The sequence below is a fragment of the Diabrotica virgifera genome, chromosome 7 (genome assembly GCF_917563875.1).
Source record: "Diabrotica virgifera virgifera chromosome 7, PGI_DIABVI_V3a".
In the NCBI taxonomy this organism is placed as follows: domain Eukaryota; kingdom Metazoa; phylum Arthropoda; class Insecta; order Coleoptera; family Chrysomelidae; genus Diabrotica; species Diabrotica virgifera.
In genome coordinates, this window is record NC_065449.1 from 236,925,870 (window position 1) to 236,949,128 (window position 23,259).

The window sequence follows — 23,259 nt, forward strand, 5'->3', positions numbered from 1 at the left end:
GTAAAATTTTAGATAAATAATTGTTCATCAATAATTAAATAACTTGTTAATATAAAAGATCCTTTCGTATAGATTATAAATTAATTTATTATAACGAAACAAAAGAAACTTTGACATTTAATAATGCGTTAGTTGGATGGCTCTACTCGAGCTACTTGGGAACAAAAAAGAATGAAGAAAATTGCTCCATGGGAAGCCGAGCATTTTTTTAGCGTGTACCGATTTTGAACTTTGAGATTACATTTCCTCCAACCTAATTTTTGATTGGAATTTTGCAATTTTTGGCAATTTTCACTCGTAATATCGATAGTTTTTATTATAATAATATATGTTATGAGTATTTTAAAGATATAAAAATTGGTGTGGAGAAAAGGGATAAAAATAAAAAGGTGATGGTTTGACTATGCCGTGAAGGTGAATAAATGCCGGTCAACTTTGAGCGGTTGTATCTCAGGAACCACTCATCGCGATTAAACGTTTTTTCTTTTAAAAGAAGCGTCCTGTAGCTTTTTTTTCCAATACCCCTTTTATGATTTAATTTAACTTATTATTTCCCGAGATATTCTATTTGCTTTTAAGCCAAAAAATTGTATATAATTTTAAAATATTCTTGTGGCCGTAATTTTAATTCCGTAAAGTTTTTATATGATATAATAATTTAAACTAACTGGATTTTAAGGTTTTCAAAAATGGAAGAAACACTTTCAATCCTTCCAAAAACGTAGGGATTTTTTAGGTTTTTATGGGTGGTGGGGGTTTTGAACGTATTTTGTCCAATTTTTGAATGTCCTAAAGGACTGAGTTACTTTAAATAATATATAACCTATAAGAAACCTACCTTGATTTGATCTACTTTGAAGCCTATAAAATGGGGAAAATCACAAAAACCCCTAAAAACCAGTTTTGCGGGTTTTAAAAGTGGCGAACCTTACGCAAAAATCTGAAAAAAATAGTAAAAATAGTTTTTAATAAGATACAAAAACAGAATAGAAGAGATATGTACACTCAACCCATGCGTCTGTAAAAATAGACAATTTTTTGTAAAAGCCTGAACTATGCATGTGAATTTTTTGAAAATTTTAAATTAATTGAATCCCACCTAAAAATAAATAAAAAAGAAAAATGATGTTTAAGGGGAAGCTGAAGGGGGTGGATGAATAAAATAGCACTGTCTTTTTAATGACATAAAATAATACATTTGAAGGGCTTAATATGAAACAATGACAAGTCTCAAAAAGGTTAAAGTGAGATATTTGACTTTGAATGTTAAAAATAATGTTAAAAAATCCAGTAACAACTTTTATTGTTTTAGTTTACATATTTCGATGCATCATGCCCTATGGTTGACTATAGTTGACCACAATATTAATCAAACTACTTGAAACTCGAGAAAAAACACCCTTTATTTAAAAAAATGTGGTTTGTTACATTATTTCATTAATAATAAATACCCAAATTTTAGATATATGTATGTAGATTCAGAATTTTCTATTATTGTCTGCGTTCGGGGTGGTTTCAACCCTATAGGTGTTAAACAGTGTTTATTTCTTTGTCTCCATTAACTTGTTGAAATTTTTGACGGATGTGTTTGGTTTTTATTGACGGACTTTGTTCATTATCCTACAACCAAATGGAATAATATAACAAGCCACGTCATAAGCCACTACATTATTCTTGAATGGTAATAATGTGGCAAGCCACATTTAGGAAAAAATTAAATATCGCTGGATTTTCACTACTTGTGTCACTTCTAGATTGTACATAGTCAGGGTCAAGGTCACTGTCATCGAATGTCAAGTCAACTTTGCTATTTTTCTTTCTAGAATCGTCAGAAATCAATAATTATCCGAAACGCTTCCGCCCATGTTTGCCATTTTGATGTGGCTTGTCATTATGTCGAGTAAATACTAGAACAAACTAGGCATATGCAATAGTGTGACCATAGATTTATCGGGCCATCTATTAACGAAGGGCTGAGATAATTTGTTAGTGGCTTGTTATACTATTACTTTAACCAAGAATAACACTAACTCTTTTTGAACTCATGTGTGGCTTGTCATTGTTTCACATTAAGCCCTTCATTTCATCTCAAATAATGAGATTAACCCAGCAGAAACTCGCAAAAACCCTTAAAAACTTTGAAAACGTTTATTTTGAGGGGTTTGAATGTGTTTCGTCCAATGTTTGAATGTCATAAGAACTCAGTTAATTAGATTTATATAATCCTTTAAAAAATCTTGATTTGATCTATTTTGAAGTTATAAAATGGGGAAAACCACCAAAACCCTCTAAGAAACTAGTTTTTCGGGTTTTATGTAGTGTACTATCCTTATCTAATGGCACATTTTTGAATAAACTGTTTATGTCAAAAGTTACTAAAATATTATTTGAATTAAATTCAATTTTCGATAATTTATAAAATTTGTGTATTTTTATATAAAATATTTTTTTTAATTTTCCCACTAAGCTGACGCGGGGTTTTCAAACATTTGGCGGGGGAGTCTGATAAAAGATACTCATCGCTCTTCAATTGGAGAAGACAGGATAAAATGGTTTGTTTAGTATTGTAGTGTTGTCATAAAATTATTTTAGTGAGTAGTGGCAGGTGCGTTAGTTGAAATTTTGGACAGTGTACATATATACAAGGATGTTAACGAAAAGGGTAAATAAAGAGATACTTTATTTAATAAAAGGAATAAATTAAGAAAAAAATCCATTCATTTAGATATGTTCTTGGCCTACAATGTTAAGTGCAAATTAAATTTATTGAATATCCATTGATTAATATGTTTGTGTGTTCCTCTCAAGGCCTAAGTAATAAAAGAAAATATAATGGCTTAGGTAATTCAATTAAGGATGGTATTTTATATAAAGAAAATGTCATTTCTATGTTTTAGCATATTAATAAGCAATATAGGATTCAAAGAAAATGACTTAATGTTGGTTATTTAAGACATCGTGTGACTAGAATCAACACATTATTACTATTATCATCAGTACTCTTATAAAATAATGCGTTGAGCCCAAATGATAAAAAAATATTTATTTCTTTAGTTAATACAGATACAGCTCTTGAAAATTAAAATATGTTCTAGTATTCCAAAACGCGTAAAGTATATTTCTCTCCGCCAAGCTCTAAAAGTATGTTTTTTTAAATAATCTAGTTTGACATGTTCACTCGTTTTTGTGGAGTTTATAAAATACTTTGAGAAGAAGTAAAGTACTTTTTAGGTTGTTCAAAATTTTAACATAGATGTGGATACTTTCAGTACATACATTATATGTATATCAAACCAGGTTTTTTATTGGCCTCACCCTCGGAATTATTATGTGATATGCACAGTTCTACTACATTTTTTGAATGACTATTTTAATAGATATATAAACAACAAAATAAAAACTTTGCTACTCCATCTTTAGGTGTTTATTCTAGAGTTTTGTGGTCCCATTTAGTTTTAAATACCTTTGTTCATAAGAATGTCTATAGTTTTTCAGTATGTATTCTTATTTCTTCTATCATCATCATCATCATCATCATCAAATAACTCTACACCAAATTAATGCTTAACCAAACACATATGGCCTGAGAATTCTCCTGGCATATGTTTCAGCATTATAGAGAATAAAAATAAGGATTAACTACTGCGCACTGATCCAGTCCCAGTTGGGCATCAAGTTTATCACTGTCTCATAACACATTTTAGTCTATTACACATCATCATCATTCTCTTTGCCTTATCCCTATGCGGGGTCAGCTTCCCTAATTGCATTTCTCCACACAATTCTATCTTGGGTCATATCAATGTCAATCCCCTTTACCAACATGTTCTGCCTTATCGTCTCCCCCCAGGTCTTCTTTGGTCTTCCTCTCCTACTCCTTCCAAGAATCTGCACTTCAGCTATTCTTCGTATTGGGTGATTAACGTCTCGACGTTGAACATGACCAAACCATCTTAACCTATGCTCTCTCATTTTGACATCAGTTGGTGGCAAACCTAGACTTCCCCTAATATACTCATTTCTAATTTTATCCTTCTTTGTCACTCCACTCATCCATCTAAGCATTCTCATTTCCGCCACATGCATTCGTTGTTCCTCTTTCTTCTTCACTGCCCAACATTCAGTTCCGTACATCATAGCCGGTATTATGGCTGTTTTATAGAATTTTCCCTTCAGCTTCATTGGAATTTTTCTGTCACACCACACACCACTTGCTTCTTTCCACTTCATCCATCCAGCCCTAATTCTACTGCACGCATCTCCATCTATTTCTCCATTACTCTGTAATGCCGATCCCAGGTACTTAAAACTATTGCTTTTTACAATCAGTTCACCATCCAAAGATACCATTTTATTTGTAGTAACTCTATCTTTAAATGAACATTCCAAATACTCTGTTTTTGTCCTACTAAGTTTTAAACCTTTTTTCTCCAGAGCTTGCCTCCACTGTTCCAGTTTTTGTTCTAAGTCTCTTTCACTGTTTGCTACTAACACGACATCATCAGCTTACATTAAGCACCATGGAATGTTACCCTGTAGTTTCGCTGTTATCTGATCCAAAACTAATGAGAATAAATACGGACTAAGCACAGAACCTTGGTGCAATCCTAATTTCACCTGAAATTTATCAGTCTCTCCCACACCTGTCCTAACACTAGTCGCTACCCCCTCATACATATCCCTCACAATCTTTATATCTTCACCAGGGACTCCTTTCTTATTGAGTGCCCACCACAGAATCTCTCGAGGAACTCTATCATATGCTTTTTCAAGATCAATACCGTATGAGCGTTTATTTCTTTACTCCTGTATTTTTCCATCAACTGCCTTATAATGAAAATTGAATCTGTTGTTGATCTGCCCTGCATTAAGCCAAATTGATTCTGGGATATTTTGGTCTATTCACGTATCCGTCTATCAATTACTGTTTCCCATATTTTCATGGTATGACTAAGCAGTTTTATAGCCCTGTAGTTTGTACATTGTTGTATATCTCTCTTGTTTTTGTAGACATGTACCAGTATACTGCTTCTCCATGCGTCTGGCATTTGTCCAACTTCCATAATTCTATTAAATAGACATGCTAGCCACCTTGTTCCTGTCTCTCCCAATACTCTCCATACTTCCCCAGGAAGTCTATTACACATATCTCTCTTAATTATCACATACTCACTGTGACCTTCTATTTTGCTAAATGTCTGCGGCAAAACCTCTCAGAGTACATTATCCTAATGTTTTTATTCTTCTTTGTCAGCGTTTTCTTTCCTAATGGTTGCTGTTCGCTACTCCTCTTCGCCACTTATTTCTGTACATCGTGTCATCTTCGGTTAAACCTTTCTTTGTTAAGTCCACTACCACGCAATCCTGCCATCTCCTCCTTTGTTTTCCGCTACCATTCCTTCCCTCAACACACACTCAAAAAAATTTAGTTCGTAATATTGATTAACAGTGTTTATTGAATAATATTTCGATGTAACATTTAATTTTTTGTTTCAACGAACTTTTAGACATTGATGAATGTATTTGGTTATTGTCACAATGATTTAATAATAATAATTGTGAAAATAACTAGAGTACATTAATCAATAACACTCAATTTATTCAGCCAATAAGTTAGTTTCGTATATCTAATAAATAATTGTAATTCTGGCAGCAAAACGCTTTCTTGATTTCTTAGATGATACGCAATTACCTTGGTTTATCGTGACAACGTACATATTTCATTAAAACAAGGTACAAATGTTGTTAATATAGAGTAATATTTGATTATTCCGTAGATGTAAACTGATTGTTATGACAACGAATGCATTAATCAATCTACTACTGCGTTTAATAACCACAATCAATGCGTTCATGGTAACAATAAACGCAGTTGTTGAAACAATAAATGTTTTGCTTGACCACTTGAAATGTAACGGCTTTTCCATATCGTGATACCCCGAGCTTTCCTGCAACGGCGTAACCAGGATTATCTAAGGGGGGGTTATAACTTCAAAATGGCTTGATTTGTCAACAACACATATCAGTATCAATAAAGTGATATTATGGTATACATAATGAAATTATTATGTATTAATAAATGGTTGTTCGTCCATTCAATTCAACTAACGAAAATAATGCATTGCAACTAACGAAAAAAATGCAAAATAAGCATCGCTTTGTTGTTCCAATAAAACCAAAAATTGGACAAATTTTAAGTATTGCTTTTGTTGTCTGAATTAACATTTTTATTAATATTACGTGCCTTTTTCGTTGAGTGCAGCTTTATCCTTCACCCCACACCCACATAGTTCTCATTTCTACGTCTGACCTTACCAAACCATTGTAGTTTTTGATCTTGAGATTTTTTTGAGACGGTAAACCCCTTCTTTTCCCTAATCACGTCGTTTCTATTCTTATCTCTTCTAGTTTCACCCAACATCTACCGCAACATTTTAATTTTAGCTACTTCTATCTTCTTTTTGGATGGCAGTTGGAAATATTAATATAGATCAAGGTCAGCTTTCTCTTGATGGAGAGGAGTTAGAACGGGTAAATCATTTCAAGTACCTTGGCAGCTGGTTAAATGTAAATTGTGACTCTGATGAAGACATAATAACTAGGATCGAAATATCACGGAAGGCTTTTATGACCTGGAAACCAGTTTTATGTAATAGAAACCTGTCGATGAATATTCGAAAGAAGATGCTGAAATGTTATGTGTGGTCTATCCTATTGTATGGTTGTGAGACATGGACGTTAAAAACCACAATGCTAAACAAAATAGAAGCATTCGAATTGTGGTGCTATCGACGAATCCGAAAGATATCGTGGGTTTCGCACACTTCCAATGAAGATGTTCTTCAAATGATGAATTCGGAACGTCTGCTCATAAGCATCATAAAGAGGAGAAAAACAGAATACTTCGGCCATATAATTAGAGGACTTAAATACCATCTGCTTCGCCTTATAATACAAGGAAAAGTGGAGGGAAAGAGATTGATTGGTCGAAAGAAACTTTCATGGTTGCGTAATATTAGACAATGGTGTGGCTGCACAGTAGAAGAATTATTTCGCGCAGCAGCCGATAGAGAGAGATTTCAGGAAATTGTAAACATGATGACGGCCAACGTCTGAATACAGACACGGCACCTAAAGAAGAAGAAGATCTTCTTTTTGTGAACAGTTTACATAGGCCACACCTGACTGCCGTACACCAACGCAGGTATCATCATACTTTTGTATATCTTTACATCGTATTCGACCTGTTAACTTTAAGTCTTTACTCTTAAATAGCCCTTCTCTAACCCTCCACTTCTGCTTCAATATTTGTGTGATTTCCTACACTACCACGATTTCATCCGCATAGAGCATTGACCAAGGAGGTCCCTCCCTTACTTCCTCTGTCGTTCCGTAACAAGATTAAACAGGTATGGACTCTATGAAGAGCCTTGGTGCAAACCAACTGTCATAAATCATCTGTTCTCCTTCTAGACGTAAACCCACACTGTCCTCCTCCTATGGATGTCTCTCTCCTTAATCTTCGCACCATTGTTTTTTCAAAATTTGTATTGTGGTAGGGGAGCCCAATCGGGCATTTTTGCAGTTACTCGAGCACGTCAGATTATTATATGGGGAGAAATCTGGTACCCTGCAGATGTACCTCTACCATATATTGGCTCTTAACAAAGGGAAGTTCGTTAAGGGGGCTCGAAAAAAAATATATCCTTAAAAATACTCGAAATTGTCAGATTAAGATAAAGTAAGTTAAATACATGCAAAAAAGTGTATATTTAAAAAATCTGACGATTTGAGCGGGTCGTAAGGAAATGGGTGAGTCAAAAAGTTTCACAAAAAAAGCGAATATTTCGCGAAATGAACGTCAGATCGAAAAACTAAAAAATACGTCTTCAATATTTTTCAAAAATCTATCGAATGGTACTAAACATGAGCCCCCACGGAGAGGGGTGGGGGGTAAATTTAAAATTTTACATACAAACCCCGCGATATTTCGCAAAATGAACATCAGATCGAAAAACTACAAAATACACTTTCAAAATGTTTTTGAAAAATCTATCGAATGGTCCCAAACACGACACCCCACGGAGGTGGGGTGGGAGGTTACTTTAAAATCTTTAATGGGATCCCCAAATTTTTACTGCAGATTTGGATTCTTTACTTAAAAATAAGCAACTTTTATTCGAGACATTTTTTTCGAATTATGGATAGATGGCGCTATAATCGGAAAAAACGATTATTGGAAATGGAAAATTTAATTAAAAAGTGGAAAGTCCCCACTAAAATGGAAAATTTTACTTAACTTTTTTGGTTTTAGGACCTAATAATCACAACCCAATAGGTCCCCATAACGGTCGAGTGACTGCAAATTTAGCATGCTTTGCTCCCCTACCATTGTGTTCGCCCTTATCATGCATATCTGTTGTCAAAATCAACGAATACGACATACTGCGCGTGTTTTTCGATCTCGATTCTCGATTTTTTTACATTTGTCGATCTCTTTATCTGAAAATTACATTGCTTGTTTATTTGCCTTTTAACGATCACGTTACTATAAAATAATACGTTCCATGCGTTCTGTGTCTGTATATCGTGCGTTCCATGGGTTATTTTGTTCACTGCGCAGGATGGTGATCGTTACACGGACGGTTTCTCGTTGTGTTGAAACAAACATATGTAATAAAAAAAGATACAAACTAAAGATGGGAATGAGCGCAACGTGAAATAGCGCTATTTCCCGCAGAATTTGAGATTAACGATCCTTGGACAAAGCAGCTTGTACTCTTCTGTTGTTTTTCGCAAAATGAGCACAGTTCAAAGAAAATCAGAATCCGAACAGACAATGCCGTGGTCATTTTGTGGACTAACGACGTTATGTTAAGGGGATGGGTACGTATTTTCCGCTGCAATACTATTTAAATGGGGATTCATTTTTTTTTTCGAATCCTGAGAAAACTAATATGTAAGTATTTTTGAAAAATTTAAACGCAGAATGAAAGATTACATTCTTACCGAGAGCCGAAAGTCCCAGAAAACTTATATTATGTTTATTTTAATAAGTTACAGGGGTGAAAACTAAGAGAAAATGTAGTGTGATTTTTAATTTCAAATATCTCATTCTACAGAAACTTTTTATTTATTCTAAGGGACTTTCGGCCCTCAATAATAATTTAGTATTTCATTTTGCGTTTAAATTTGTTAAAAATATTTATTAGCTTTTTCAGGATTCGAAAAAATGGACACCATGTCCGTGGTGATATTTTCCAAATCGAACATTCGCTATCTTTGTCATACAACGCACTGAGTCAAATAGAATATGATGACAAGACAGTGACAGTTTTAAATATTTGACATGGCATCGGGAATGTTTTGAGTTGTTGATTAAATAATATTAATAGTGTATTTGATAAATAGTTGATTTAAGACGTGAACTTAATAAAAATTTATATATTGTTTATTATTTATGAAAGATCCAAGCAGAGAATACATCAGGATATATTCTGTGATCCAAGCATTTTTTTGTTAAAGATGTTCAAAATTGTAAGCGTTCCTTAGTAACAATATATTATTAAAAAATCACTTTAACACTTTTCCTCTTTTCTCGATTGAGTATTAGTTTTTGTTGTACATATTTATAAATTATTACAATCACTGAATACATAGTTAGTGAAATAATTATCACATTTATTATTATTGATTATTATTGATTATTATGAAATTATTATGAATTAATAATTGGCAATTATACAAATAACAGTCATCCAAGAACATTCAAAAGCCATCTCTTTAAAGTTAATGATGACATTGTCAAGTTGAATGATATTCTAGTAATGTTCGCTTATCCATAAATCCTAAAATACTGCGTGCTACGCTTCACCAGTTACTTCGGCAAAGACAAATAGAAATTTATAATAGTAAAAAACACCACGGTTGGCACTCCAAGTTATTGTGAAATCAATATGTATTTACTTTGTGATAAAATCGGTCGGACCACCTTTTCCCGTAGATTATAGAGGTACACCATCAGAGTTGGCGGTAGAAATTTTAGTAGGTTGGTTAATTCATACAATTATAAAAACATTTAAGACCATCGGTACATAATTCGCAAATATTTTATTTAGGGCAATCCCTAATTTTTCTGTCTTTACACGGCAAATTACGTATAGTAAAATACTCACTGGTATGGATATGTAAACATTACTACTTAACAATGGGTGGAATGCATAAAACGTAGTACATACCTGCTAATGCGTCAAGTATATACTACATTTTTGAAGATTTTACTACAGTTACAAAGCATTACATACGCATACGCTTACAAATGCTTTATATGTGTTTTACTACACTTACAAAGCATTTAATGCTATGGAAGTGTAGTAAAATTTTCAAAAATGTAGTACATACATACTTGAAGGATTAGCAGGTACTACGTTTTATGCATTCCACCCATTGTCATCATTAACTTTAAATAGATGACTTTTGAATGTTCTTGGATAACTGTTAGTTGTATAATTGCAAATTATTAACTCAGTTAATAAATAATATGATAATTTTTTCACTAATTACCTATGTATTCAGTGATTGTAACAATTTATGTGCTGTACAACAAAATCTAATACTCAATCGAGAAAAGAGGAAAAGTGTTAAAGTGATTTTTTAATAATATATTGTTACTATGGAACGCTTACAAGTTTGACCATCTTCAACAACAAAATACTTGGATCACAGAATATATCCTGATGTATTCTCTGCTTGGATCGTCCATAAATAACAAACAATTTCAACTTTTTATTTTATTACGTTCACATCTTACATCAATTATTTATCAAGTACACTATCAATATTATCTAATAGGTCTGGATCCCGCGTATGAAAAAAAGTTGATCAATAGCAAGCTGAAAATTTGTTAATAGCTTAAGGGTGTTTAGTCGGACAAACTTTGATATATAGGAACACTGGAACAGGGGAAGTTTTAAATGTGGAACAGGTTAAAAATTTGGAACGGTCAGACCACGAAAACGTCACATGTGTTTTGTCCGACAGAACTTCCAATTGATTTGTTACCCTTTCATTAAACTCTCATGCAAAAATCAGGCTGCTATTTATCACCAAATGGGAATTATAATGAGTGGAACACGTAGAATATGTCAAATGACAGGAATTATGACAGGTGATAAATAGCAGTCTGATTCTTACATGAGAATTTAATGAAAGGGTAAAAAATCAATTGGAAGTTCTGTCGGAAAAATACATGTGACGTTTTCGTGGTCTGACCGTTACAAATTTTTAACCTGTTCCACAATTAAAACTTCCCCTGTTGCAGAGTTCCCATATATCAAAGTTTGTCCTACTAGACACCCTTAAGCTACTAACAAATTTTCAGCTTGCTATTAATCAACTTTTTTTTATACGCGGGATCCAGACCTATAATCAACGACTCAAAAGATTCCCGATACCATGTCAAATATTTAAAATTGTCACTGTCTTGTCATCACATTCTGTTTGACTCAGTGCATTGTATGACAAAGATAGCGAATGTTCGATTTTGAAAATATCACCACGGACCATTTTCCGGACATGGAAATATCACCATTTTTTTCAAATCCTGAAAAAACTAATAATAGTCCGTTATTAAACGGTAAAATATTGCAAAACCTCTAAGTTTTAAAGAACAGCTTGGATTGACATGAAATTTGGCACACACATAGCTAACAACTCAAAGAAAAAAAGTGATATTGTGCCGATATGTGCTTTTGCCCTGGGGGTGGTTTTTACCCCCTTTTGGGGGTGAAAAAATATTCGTCCAAAGAAAGTCAGGAAATGGATAAACTGGCTAATTTTAAGTAACTTTTGTTCTATAGAGTTTTTTCACTAAGTCAATACTTTTCGAGTTATTTGGCAGTGAATATGTTCATTTTTTCAGTAAAATAACCACGCTTTTAGACGGTTTTTCGCAAATAACTCAAATATTAAGAATTTTGTCGAAAAAACATTCTTACCAAAAATATAGCCTGTAAAAAATTTTAAAAAATGGTGTAGGCGTCACGTCTCTACACCTAGTAGAAGCAGAGTTATAGCTAATGAAAAATAGGTTCGTATTCGTCAAATTCCAAATGGAATACTTTAACGTGAAATAACCAAAAATGAAGCACATTTCGGGGAAAACTCATTACAACTTATTTAAAGTGTTTAAAAAAGCTTCATTTTTGTTTTATAAAAAAAAATTTCTAGCATCAAAATTAAACAAGTTACGCTCAAAATAAAGTTAGTCCCTTTTTCGTTTTGGTAAAAAAATCGAGAAAATCACCCCCTAATTATTATCTTAAATGAACTTAATCGTTACGACTTCACAAGTTTCTTAAAGTTGTTCTGAAGCTATTTTCTTGTGGCATTTTTACAATTTTAACTATTTAGAATGGGAAATAAGCCACAATATTATTAAAAAATGATTTTTATTAACGTTTCGACGCCCAAATCGGGTGCCGTTGTCAAAATACAAAATACTATTAATATAAACAAAAATGTTGCTTAGTAAAAAAATTCTTCTAATAATTTATTTAATTTGACTCATTTATATCGGCAATTCAGATACATATGATACATTTTAAAGTAGAAGACTTTAAAATGATATTGCCAATATTTATGAGTTGCGTTCCTGGGACGACTTTACTGAAAGATAGTTCATTCGATTACATGAAATCAACCCCAACTCAAGAATATCCGTCACAAAAAAAAAAAAAAAATTAAAAATCATAGCATGTGATCTGTCTTTAAAAAGACAACCACATGCAACGGTGACATTAAAATTCTCGCGTTAGAGATCTCATAGTAAATCACGAGGGAAAACCAGGAAAAACCTCGTGATACTATCCCGACATCGTAAGTATTTGGTCTTACATTTAATTTACTCTCAAAATTAATACCAAATTCTGACTTTACTATAATTTTGTTTAAATTATAAATAATATCAATAATACATGGGTATATAAGTAATACTAAAATATAAAATATGTACTAACTCGACTATTGACTTACTAATTGTGGTATTTTCTTTCTATTGACTTCCTCTTTCAGTATGGGTATCCACATCCTACTGCATTCCACCGAGGAATTTGCGACACAATTGGTTTCGTTTAGCATAATTAGAGCCGCTTCTTTGATTTTTCTCTTTTTACTATCTGTTTCTTTCAGGACTATACTTAAATCTCTCCACTGAACTCTATGTTCATTATCCCATGCGTGTTGACATATTTGAGATCTATCAAATTCTCTATTTTTAATATAAGATTGATGTTCACTTATTCTAACGTTTAATGGTCTTGATGTTTCACCTATATAAAACTGTTCGCATTCACAAGGTATTTTATAAATACAATTCTTTGTCCTTTCTTGTTCATTGTTAGGTTTAGTTTTAGATAGAATAGATCTCAATGTGTTGGTTGTTTTGAATGTTGTTGAAATGTTGAATTTATTTCCTATTATTTTAAGTTTCTCGGATAGTCCTTTTATGTATGGTATTGATATTTTCCTCGTATTATTTCTTGTGAATGTTGTAGGATCCCGTTCTATGTTGTTCTGTTCCATTCGATCCAATCTTGACAATTCCTTATTTATAAACGATAAAGGATAATCATTTTTTAATAAAACAGATGTTAAGAATTGTTTTTCTTCTAAAAAGGAATTTTCGTTAGAACAAGTAATTTTGGCTCTATCATATAAGGATTTTATGATTCCCTTTTTAACGTTGATGTTGTGATTTGATTTGTAATTGAGATATCTGTTGGTATGTGTTGGTTTTCTATACACTTGAGTCTCATATCCAGTATCCTTCTTTAAGACTAAAACATCGAGGAAAGGCAGGGTGTTATTATATTCCTTTTCCATTGTAAATTTTATTGTCTCTTCTTGATCGTTTATAATATTCAGGAATGTATCCAACAATTCTGATCTATGAGGCCATATTGAAAACACATCATCTACATATCTCCACCATACAGTGGGTTTTAAATTTTGTTTAGAAATGATATTAGTTTCGGAATCCTCCATAAATATATTAGCCAATAATGGAGATAAAGAGGAGCCCATTGCTAGACCAAAATTTTGTTTATAAAATTCATTATTTAGTTGAAAATAGGTATTATTAGTACATAATGTCAATAACTCCATTATAGCTGATACATTTAGTTTTGTCCTAGTTGTCAATGTATCATCATTCTCTAATTTCGTTTTGATTATGTTTAAAGTTTTATCTAATGGCACATTTGTAAATAAACTGTTTATGTCAAAACTTACTAAAATATTATTTGGATTAAACTCAATAGTTGATAATTTGTTTACAAAATGTTTGGTATTTTTTATAAATGTGTCATCATTATTAGCAAATGGTTTTATAATGTTTAATAAAAATTTTGATAGTTCACTACAAGGAGAACTGATGGTACTACAAATGGGTCTAAGTGGTATGTTCGCTTTATGAATTTTCGGTACTCCATAAAAATGTGGTGACTTACTGTAATGAGGTGTAATTAATTTTCTTTGGTAGTATGTTAGATCATTTTTAAATTTGAATAAAGTTCTATAGATTTTGTTTTCCAGTGTTTTCGTTGGATCCTTCGTTAATTTGGTATAAGGTCCATTTGTAATTAGATCTGTAATTTTGTCCTCGTATTGTATTTTATCCATTATTACAGTTGCATTTCCTTTATCCGCTGGTAGGATCGTTATGGAGTCATCATTTTTTAAAGTTTTTAAAGCTTTAATTTCCTCTTTACTGATGTTCTGTTCAATTTGATTTGTCTTTTCCAATTCAAGTTTACATAGTACCCTATACTGTTCTTTTTCATGAGTTGGTAAACACTGTGATATTTTTTCCACTGAACTAATTATGTCTAATTTTGGAATAGATGGATGAGTAACAGCATAGTTTAAACCCTTTGACAATACCAAATTCTCCGTTGCATTTAACTGTCTATTTGATAGATTGACAACTGTCGCTAATATGTCATTATTTCTATTTAGGTTATCAAAAGTATGTATACTATTTTGTTCTAAAAGAATATTAAATTTATTTAAATGTATATTTCTTTGTTTCTGATATGAATTTTGATAAATTATGTGTAAACTAAAAATAATTCGATCAAAAAATAAACAAGTTTCTTGACTCGTGTATTTATTGTTTATATGATCTGTAAGTTTCATCGGTTCAAAGTACTTATTATTGAAAGGGCTGTGGTTAAAAGGGGTTGAACGAGTCGATGATCACGAATGTATGCAAATTTAAAAACACCAAATCTTAATCAATTTTTGTCCAACAGAAAAACAAAAAAATACATGATATTCTGAAAAGCAAATCTGACTTTTTTTGTTTTTCGAGATTTTTGGTATCTCTAACAATTTTTAAGTTATTTTGAAAAAAAAAATATTTTTCAAAATTTAAATTTTTTAAAATTTTACTTTGAAACCAAATTTTTTTAAAAATAAGCACTTTGAATCGATGAAACTTACAGATCATATAAACACAACATAAGTAAAATAATTTGTGTAGCGGTAAGGATTAATTTCATTTAAGTTGCTAATTAGAGGGTGGTCTTCCCGATTTTTTTTTGCAAAAACAAAAGGGACCAACTTTATTTTGACCAAAAGAGAAATAAAGCTTTTTTAAACATTTCAAAAAAGTTATAATGGGTTTTCCCCAAAAAGTGCTTAGTTTTTTGGATATTTCACGTCGAAATATTCTATTTGAAATTTGGTGAATAAGAATCTATTTTTCATTGGCTATAACTCTGGTTCTACTATATCCAGAGACCCAACGCGTACTACATTTTTTTAAAATTTTTATAAGCTATATTTTTGCTAAGAACATCTTTTTCGACAAAATACTTACTTTTTGAGTTATTTGCGAAGAACCGTCTAAAAATGTGGTTATTTTGTTGAAAAATGAACATATTCACTCGCATATAACTCGAAAAGTGTTGACTTGGCGAAAAAGCTCTATAGAACAAAAGTTACTTAAAATTAGTCAGTTTACCCATCTCCGGACTTATGTTGGACATATATTTTTTCATCCCCAACAAGGGGTGAAAGTCACCCCCAGGGCAAAAGCACACATCGGCATAATATCACTTTTTTTCTTTCACATGTAAGCTATGCGTATGCCAAATTTCATGTCAATCCAAGCGGTTCTTTAAAATTTAGAGCAAAAACCCTGAAAGAATGGACTATAAATATTTTTAAAAAATTTAAACGCAGAATGAAAGACTAAATTATTATCGATGGCAGAAAGTCCCTTAGAATGAATAAAAAGTTTCTTTTGAACGAGATATTTAAAATTAAAAATCACACTACATTTCTCTGAGTTTTTCACCCCTGTAACTTATTAAAATAAACATTACAGAAGTTTTCAGGGCCTTTTTGCCCTCGATAAGAACGTAATCTTTCATTCTAAGTTTAAATTTTTCAAAAATACTTATTAGTTTTCTCAGGATTTGAAAAAATTAATCCCGTTTAAATAGCATTGTAGCCGAAACTACGTACCCATCCCCTTAAGTTTTATTTTGTTTTCATGTTTGTTTAATGTTCTTCGTGTAAGTATAAGCTTTGATTTATATAATAATTGATTGAAATTTTTATTTGCGTAAAAAAACCACATAATTTAATTTTATAATATGTAATTGTTAGTCGATTGTGCATCCTGCTGGTATGTTAAATACAAACTCGTAAATTAATACTAACAAAACAGTTACCTGCAATAACTATAAACTATTAATATATAATTCCATCGTAAATGTTTAATTGTTTGTTTTTATGTCGCTATAACCATTCTGTGTTTAAATTATTTAATCTTGTTAATAATATTAAATTAAACATAATATATGGTTTTTATTATACAATCAGGGGACAAAAAAGCAGATTTTTGCTACTTTTGCAAATATTTTGGCATATAACAGCAAAAGAGGAAAACGCTAAAATTTTCATCTGGTCCCATGTAAGGTATAATACCTACAGTATTTTTCTATACCTCGCCAGAAACACCAGAAATTTTAACAATTTTGCCAACATTAACATCACAAGGAAGTGAGAATAACTTATAATAATGCGACAAATTTTCGAAAATTTGTTGCCTGACTATTGCAGAATTAAAATAAGTTTGAGAAAAAAATTGGAGCATTATTTTCTTATTTATTCTTACTATCGTGTGACAGTCTTTGTATAAGAACAAGTGACATTTATTACAATTAATGTGACACACTTTTCAACTTGTCAAAGTCAACAGCACAGTTTAACAAATATTCAGACGAAGATATCAATAAAATATTAGTTAAAATTATTTATAAATACTGTTTTATTCATGAAATAATCTTACCGAAGTAACCTCGACCACTTAAAATTGCCTATTTAGGTATTAAGCACTTATGTGCCTTAATAAAATTACCTAATTAAAGAAAACAATTTTAAAAATCAAATTTATGGTATTTACCAGTGGTGCAAAAGTTCACTACACGTTTTCTATATGAAAAAAAAAATTGCAATGTTTTTTAGTTATATTGCCAAAAACACGATTTTGTAAATATTTTTCTAATTATTAGTTACCGGTTAAATATGGGCTTTAACGAATTTAATAAGATTTTAATATTATCGTAAGTGCGTGGTGATATTTTAAGAGTTCCAATAAATATTGTCTTTGTGTAGAAGATCCGTTGTGAAACTTGTACCATGTAACTACTAACATTTTAAATGATTTCTATTGTGTTTTCATTTTTTAAACAAATACATTGCAACAATATAGTTCACAAAATATCACATACATTGAATAGATTTATCTTGTATATATTAGTATTTTATTTTTTTAATTCGATCATTTTTTAACAAAAATAGTTTTAAAAACTGCTGTGTTCCTGAAAGATTCAAAAATTTTAGAACCTACCAGAAAAGTGAATTTTAGATAATGACCTACACTTAGCGGTTGAATTTTATGCTAAAATACTAGTCAACACAAACTAAAGTAAAAACTGGGACAGGTTGAAGCAGGATTGTTGTCTGCCTCCCATTTTATTTTAAATATACCACGAAAGTGCTTTACAAAGATGGAAACAAAAATGAAGAAGAATGGGGATACTACTCAGTAACAATGTGGTATATACGCTAAACTTTGCACAAGATGAAGTGATGGTAGCTCAAGATTATGACGATTTAAACTAGATGGCTCGAAAATTGAAAATTAATAGAAGAGTACGATATGAGGTCTAGAAGTCAATACAGAGAAAAAGTATATAAAAAGATCAGAAAAAAGAATAAAATTTATTAATACTTTTGAAAGACAAAGACAGATAATGAGAAGGATATTGGGATATTGGTGTGAGAAGGGGATAAAAATTTCAGCACGATTATTTATTGGTTTTAATTTAAACATAGATATAGGTAAAAAATCTGTTAGTTTAAAAAAATTTTAATTTTTTTTCTCGAATTTACCTCGGTTTTTTCGCTTTTTTACTTATATTTTTTTACCGATAAGCAAACAAATCTTAAGTGCGTAAATATTCTACGGCTATCCCTACTTTTTCTTTCATTACATGGCAAATTACGTGTAGTAAAATTTTCACTGGTCTGGAGATATAAACATGTTGACAATGGCATTGTCATCATTAACTTAGAGGTGGCTTTTAATGTTCTTGGATAATCGTTACTTGTATGATCGCTTAAATTATTAAGACAGTTAAATAATACGATTATTTTTTAACTACCAATGTATTCAGTGACTACAATAATTTATATACCTAATATACAATATACGCTAATAATTGAGAAAAGAGATAAAGTGATTTTTTTAATAATGTATGGTTACTATGGAACGCTTAGATAAATTTTGAACATCTTTAACAACAAAATACTTGGATCACAGAATACATCCTGGTGTATTCTCTCCTTGGATATTCCAGAAATAATAAACAATAAATAACTTTTTATTAATTTCAAATCTTAGGCCGTGTCAAATATTTATTAGCCTTTTTTGTCACTGTCTTGTCACCACATTCTGTTTGACTGAGTGCATTGTATAAAGATAGCGAATGTTCGATTTGGAAAATATCACCACTTACACGGTGTTAATTTTTTTCGAATCCTGATAGGAAAGGCGGGCAAAACGGGGTAGCTGCCTAAAACGGGGTACCCTCTTTTTTTTTCAATATCACTCGCTCGATCTATACGACGTTAATGAAATTATATTATAGACGCCTGTTTACGCCTTCTGTCATAAAGCAGATATAATTAACTGTTAGTCGATTGTTGTAAACAGTACAGGTGCGTTTTTAGTTAACCAAGTTATAATATCGGCCGAAAAATAATCCATCGTTATTATTACTAAAACAATTTATTATTTAATATTATTACTTCCAACTAACAGTGAATGTGTTCTAGAGTATTCGTTTGTCATTATGTTAAAAAATAAAAACTTGTAATATTTTAAACAGGTCATAATCTCAAAATCTGCTCTTTGGGCAAAACGGGGTACCAATAGGTAGGGTAAAATGGGGTACCCTTTTTACCATACCTATTGGTAGTCTTAACCCTTTTTACTATACCAAGTAAGATAGCCGATGATCAAACCAAATCACAGACGAGTAAGAAATCGCAATTGAATAAAACTAAAAAAGTAGTCAGATTCAGAAGGCGAAGATAGTGACACTGACTGGCTCTGCGGAAACTTTTAAGTATTTAAGTTCCACAGAAGGATGGATAAGCTGATCCAGTTGCCTTAAATGGGCTAAAAATTAATGTGCAGGTGTAGAAGATGAGGATGACGAATCAGTACTTGTATGCGAATTTTGTCAATAACTTTTTCTTGGTTTTAATTTGGTACCCCATTTTACCCTATATGACGGGCATAATGGGGTACTTTACATTGTTTTTTGTTTTTTTATATGATAAGAAAATCTTTTACTTTTTTTAACTTTAAGTTATATTAATAAATAGTTACTACTATATCAATGGTATTTGGCTTATTTCCAGACCTTAAAAGTTACAGATGTGTTTTAAATCCTAATTTAAACCTTAAGTACTCCATTTTGCCCGGGTCTCCACCTAAATCTAAAAGAATATTTTTGGAAAATTTGAGCGTAGAATGAAAAACGACATTATTACCGAGGGTTGAAAGTCCCTTCGAATATATAAAAAGGTTTTTTTTAATGAGATATTTGAAATTAAAAATTACACTAAATTTTGGATTTCTTTTTTTTTTTCACCCTGTTACTTATTAAAATAAGCATTATAGAAGCTTTCAGAGACTTTCTGCGTCGGTAGTAACGTTATCTTCCATTCTACGTGTAAATTTTTCAAAATTACTTATTAGTTTTCTCAGGATTCGAAAAAAATACTGAATTTATAAAGCATTTGAGCCGAAATTTTGCCCATATCCCCTTAACAAATAATTAAAATCTATCTATGTTTTGAACATACATATGCGTTGCGGAACTTATTTCTCCTTCTTATAATTTAGGAGGTTTGAGTAAACAATAAAAAAAATCAATATACTTATCTACAAATCTTACATTCAGTATGGGAATTTTTCCATGGCCTTGACATACCGATATACCTAGGTACTAGTTTAAAAAAATATATTTATTTTTCAGCGTGTAAATTAATTGTTTTATTTGTTTAAGGTATTTGTGTGTTTACTTATCACCTTGAACGTAATTATATGCCAAAAAGACAGTGATGAAGGTCATAGGCGCCCATACACACGGGCAGGGGGGGGCCGTGGCCCCCCCCTAGCTTTTCGGGAAAGAAAAAAATTAAATTTATATTACATAAACGTATTTTTGTCAAATCAATATTGGATAATTTTGAGAGATAAATTGGAAACAACATATTTATTAATAAAAAAAATTCACATATTGGGTAGTTATTAATAGTTTAACAGAAAATCTTTGTGTCTGCGACAGTGGTCTGTATGGAATGTGCATAATATACATTTCCCACAATCACGGTATGCTACTAACGAAAACATTGAAAGAGATTAGAGGCGTGGGAAACATATACACTGTAATTGACACCCAAAATTACAAATTAAATGAATCATTTATAATACTGCAAAAAAACCATATCAGCAAGAAATCCGATCTCTGATCGATAATCACTAATGAGCCATTTGTCTTTAACAAGTGGTATAAAATAGTAATTATATTTTATATTTTGAAAAAATTCATACTGAAAAATAATTTTTAAAATTTATTGAGCATAGTCAAATTTTAGTTTGCAAAAGTATTTTTTTAGTACATAAGTAGATTATTTTTAAAGTGTTCATTATGATGAACAGAACAATTTTATTTAAATTAAAAACAGGCGATCTTTCATGATGAATGAGTGTTATATACAGGGTGTCCCAAAAGTAGCGGAAAGGCCGAATAATTCGTGAAATGAACATCGGATCGAAAAACTGAAAAATACATGTTCAATAATTTTCAAAAATCTATGCGATGACACTAAACAAGTCCACCACTTCAACCCCTGGGTGTGGAGCGGGGGGTAAATTTTAAAATCTTAAATGGAACCCCTAATTTTTGTTGCAGATTTGGATTTTCCTTGTAAAAATAAACAATTCGAGCCATTTTGCGAATTGTGGATAGATAGCGCTATAATCGGAAAAAACGGTATATCGTGATACCACAGCAAAATTATAGAAACGGTCTAATATCTCGAGAAATATACTTCCAAATAAAAACTAAAAAACACGTGTTTAATATTTTTCAAAAATCTATAGAATGACACCAAACAGGATTTTTCATTCCACACTCCGGAGGTGGGGTGAAAGTTAACTTTAAAATCTTAAATAGGAACCCCCGTTTTTTCTTGCAGATTGAGTTTCCTCCTAAAAAAATAAGTAACATTTATTCGAACTTTTTTAGAATTGTTGACTTGACGGATGGCGCTATATTCGTAAAATGCGATTTATTTGCGCCATCTATCAACAATTCTAAAAATGTTTGGAATATGTGTGCCTTATTTTTCATAAGGATTCTATATCTGCAAAAATAAAGGGGGCTCCTTTTTAAGATTTTAAAGTAAAAACTTGGTTCGACACATACTCATGGTTAGTCTGCTCGCCAAAGTTGAAGGGAAGACTTTGCAAGCATTGTATTCTTTTCAAATGGGTTTTAAAGAGAGGCCCAACTTTTGTGGTACCCATGCCATTTCCATTTAAAAACTTGGTCTAGTGTTTAAATGTATGAATAATTCCTCACAACAGGGTTCAAACTAGGTTTTTTAGGTGGTTTAAACTACAGTAGACTCCCTCTATAACGAGAACTGAAATGGTGAATTAATTATCTCGTTATAAGCGGATCTCGTTATATCAAACAATACATAATAATAATGAAATTTTTTGATGCCTCTTACGTAGTTTATTATGTGTCGATGGTCAACCTGAACAGTGAACAATGAGACTTCGCCGCCATAGATTGTAAATTTCCTATAGTATTCAGTATCGGTCGATAAACAGGCAGATGTTTATTACAGGTGGCCGAGTTTATTATAGCACTGGCCTCGATAATAAGACAGACGTTGGGCATTTCTATGTACAGGTAGTTGGGGCATTTATTTATTTATGACCATTACAACGCTAAAAACAGGTAAAGACAAGTATTCTTCGATTTAAATTTTCCTCGTTATAACCAAATATGCCTCGTTATAGAGCGTTATAGTTCAATAGGGATTTCATGGGACACCTAATGTACCTCGTTATAAGCGAAACCTCGTTATATCCGTGTTCGTTATAGAGAGAGTCTACTGTATATATTGTCATCCGAAATATACAAAATGTAATGTGCAACATCTTCACGTTTGGCCCCCCCCTAAAAATTTTTATATGGGCGCCCTTGATGAAGGTAGGCCTTATGAGTTTGGATTCACTATTGATGGACAGCAGCATAGACATGAGAAAAAAGGTGAGTTTTATCTAAAATTATAATATTTGTTTGTTAGATTAATTTTAAATTTATGACGTGTTAATCTGACATAGGTAACAAACATCCAGAAAAGCTTTAGTTGAAAAGGATAGAGGATAGTGATCAAATTGTGCGCTCAAATAAATGAAGTAGATAAGCAAATATAAAATATTGCTAAGCAGGAAAATTTTTATTTTCAGAAACCCAAACATTATTTAGTTCGTAATAAAATAATTTTTAATAGCTATCTCCATAAAATTTTTAATTCAGTTTATGAAAAATAAAGCAAAATTTAAATTTTCTTATAAATACGCCACTACTCCAG

At 31.5% G+C, this 23,259-nt stretch overlaps 1 protein-coding gene across 2 annotated transcripts in view; it reads left to right on the forward strand.

Moving 5' to 3' along the window:
- Positions 1-2,524: 2,524 nt before the first annotated feature.
- The window catches only part of LOC126888249 (uncharacterized), a 48,573-nt gene continuing 27,838 nt past the window's right edge, over positions 2,525-23,259 (forward strand). The window contains exons 1-3 of one of the 2 annotated variants that reach the window (XM_050656343.1): positions 2,525-2,662; positions 20,652-20,712; positions 22,875-22,934. In XM_050656343.1, coding sequence (XP_050512300.1) covers positions 2,648-2,662; positions 20,652-20,712; positions 22,875-22,934 — 136 coding nt within the window. In that variant the 5' untranslated portion in view covers positions 2,525-2,647. The remainder of the gene's footprint in view (positions 2,663-20,651; positions 20,713-22,874; positions 22,935-23,259) is intronic. The other variant, XM_050656344.1, reaches the window with a different exon arrangement.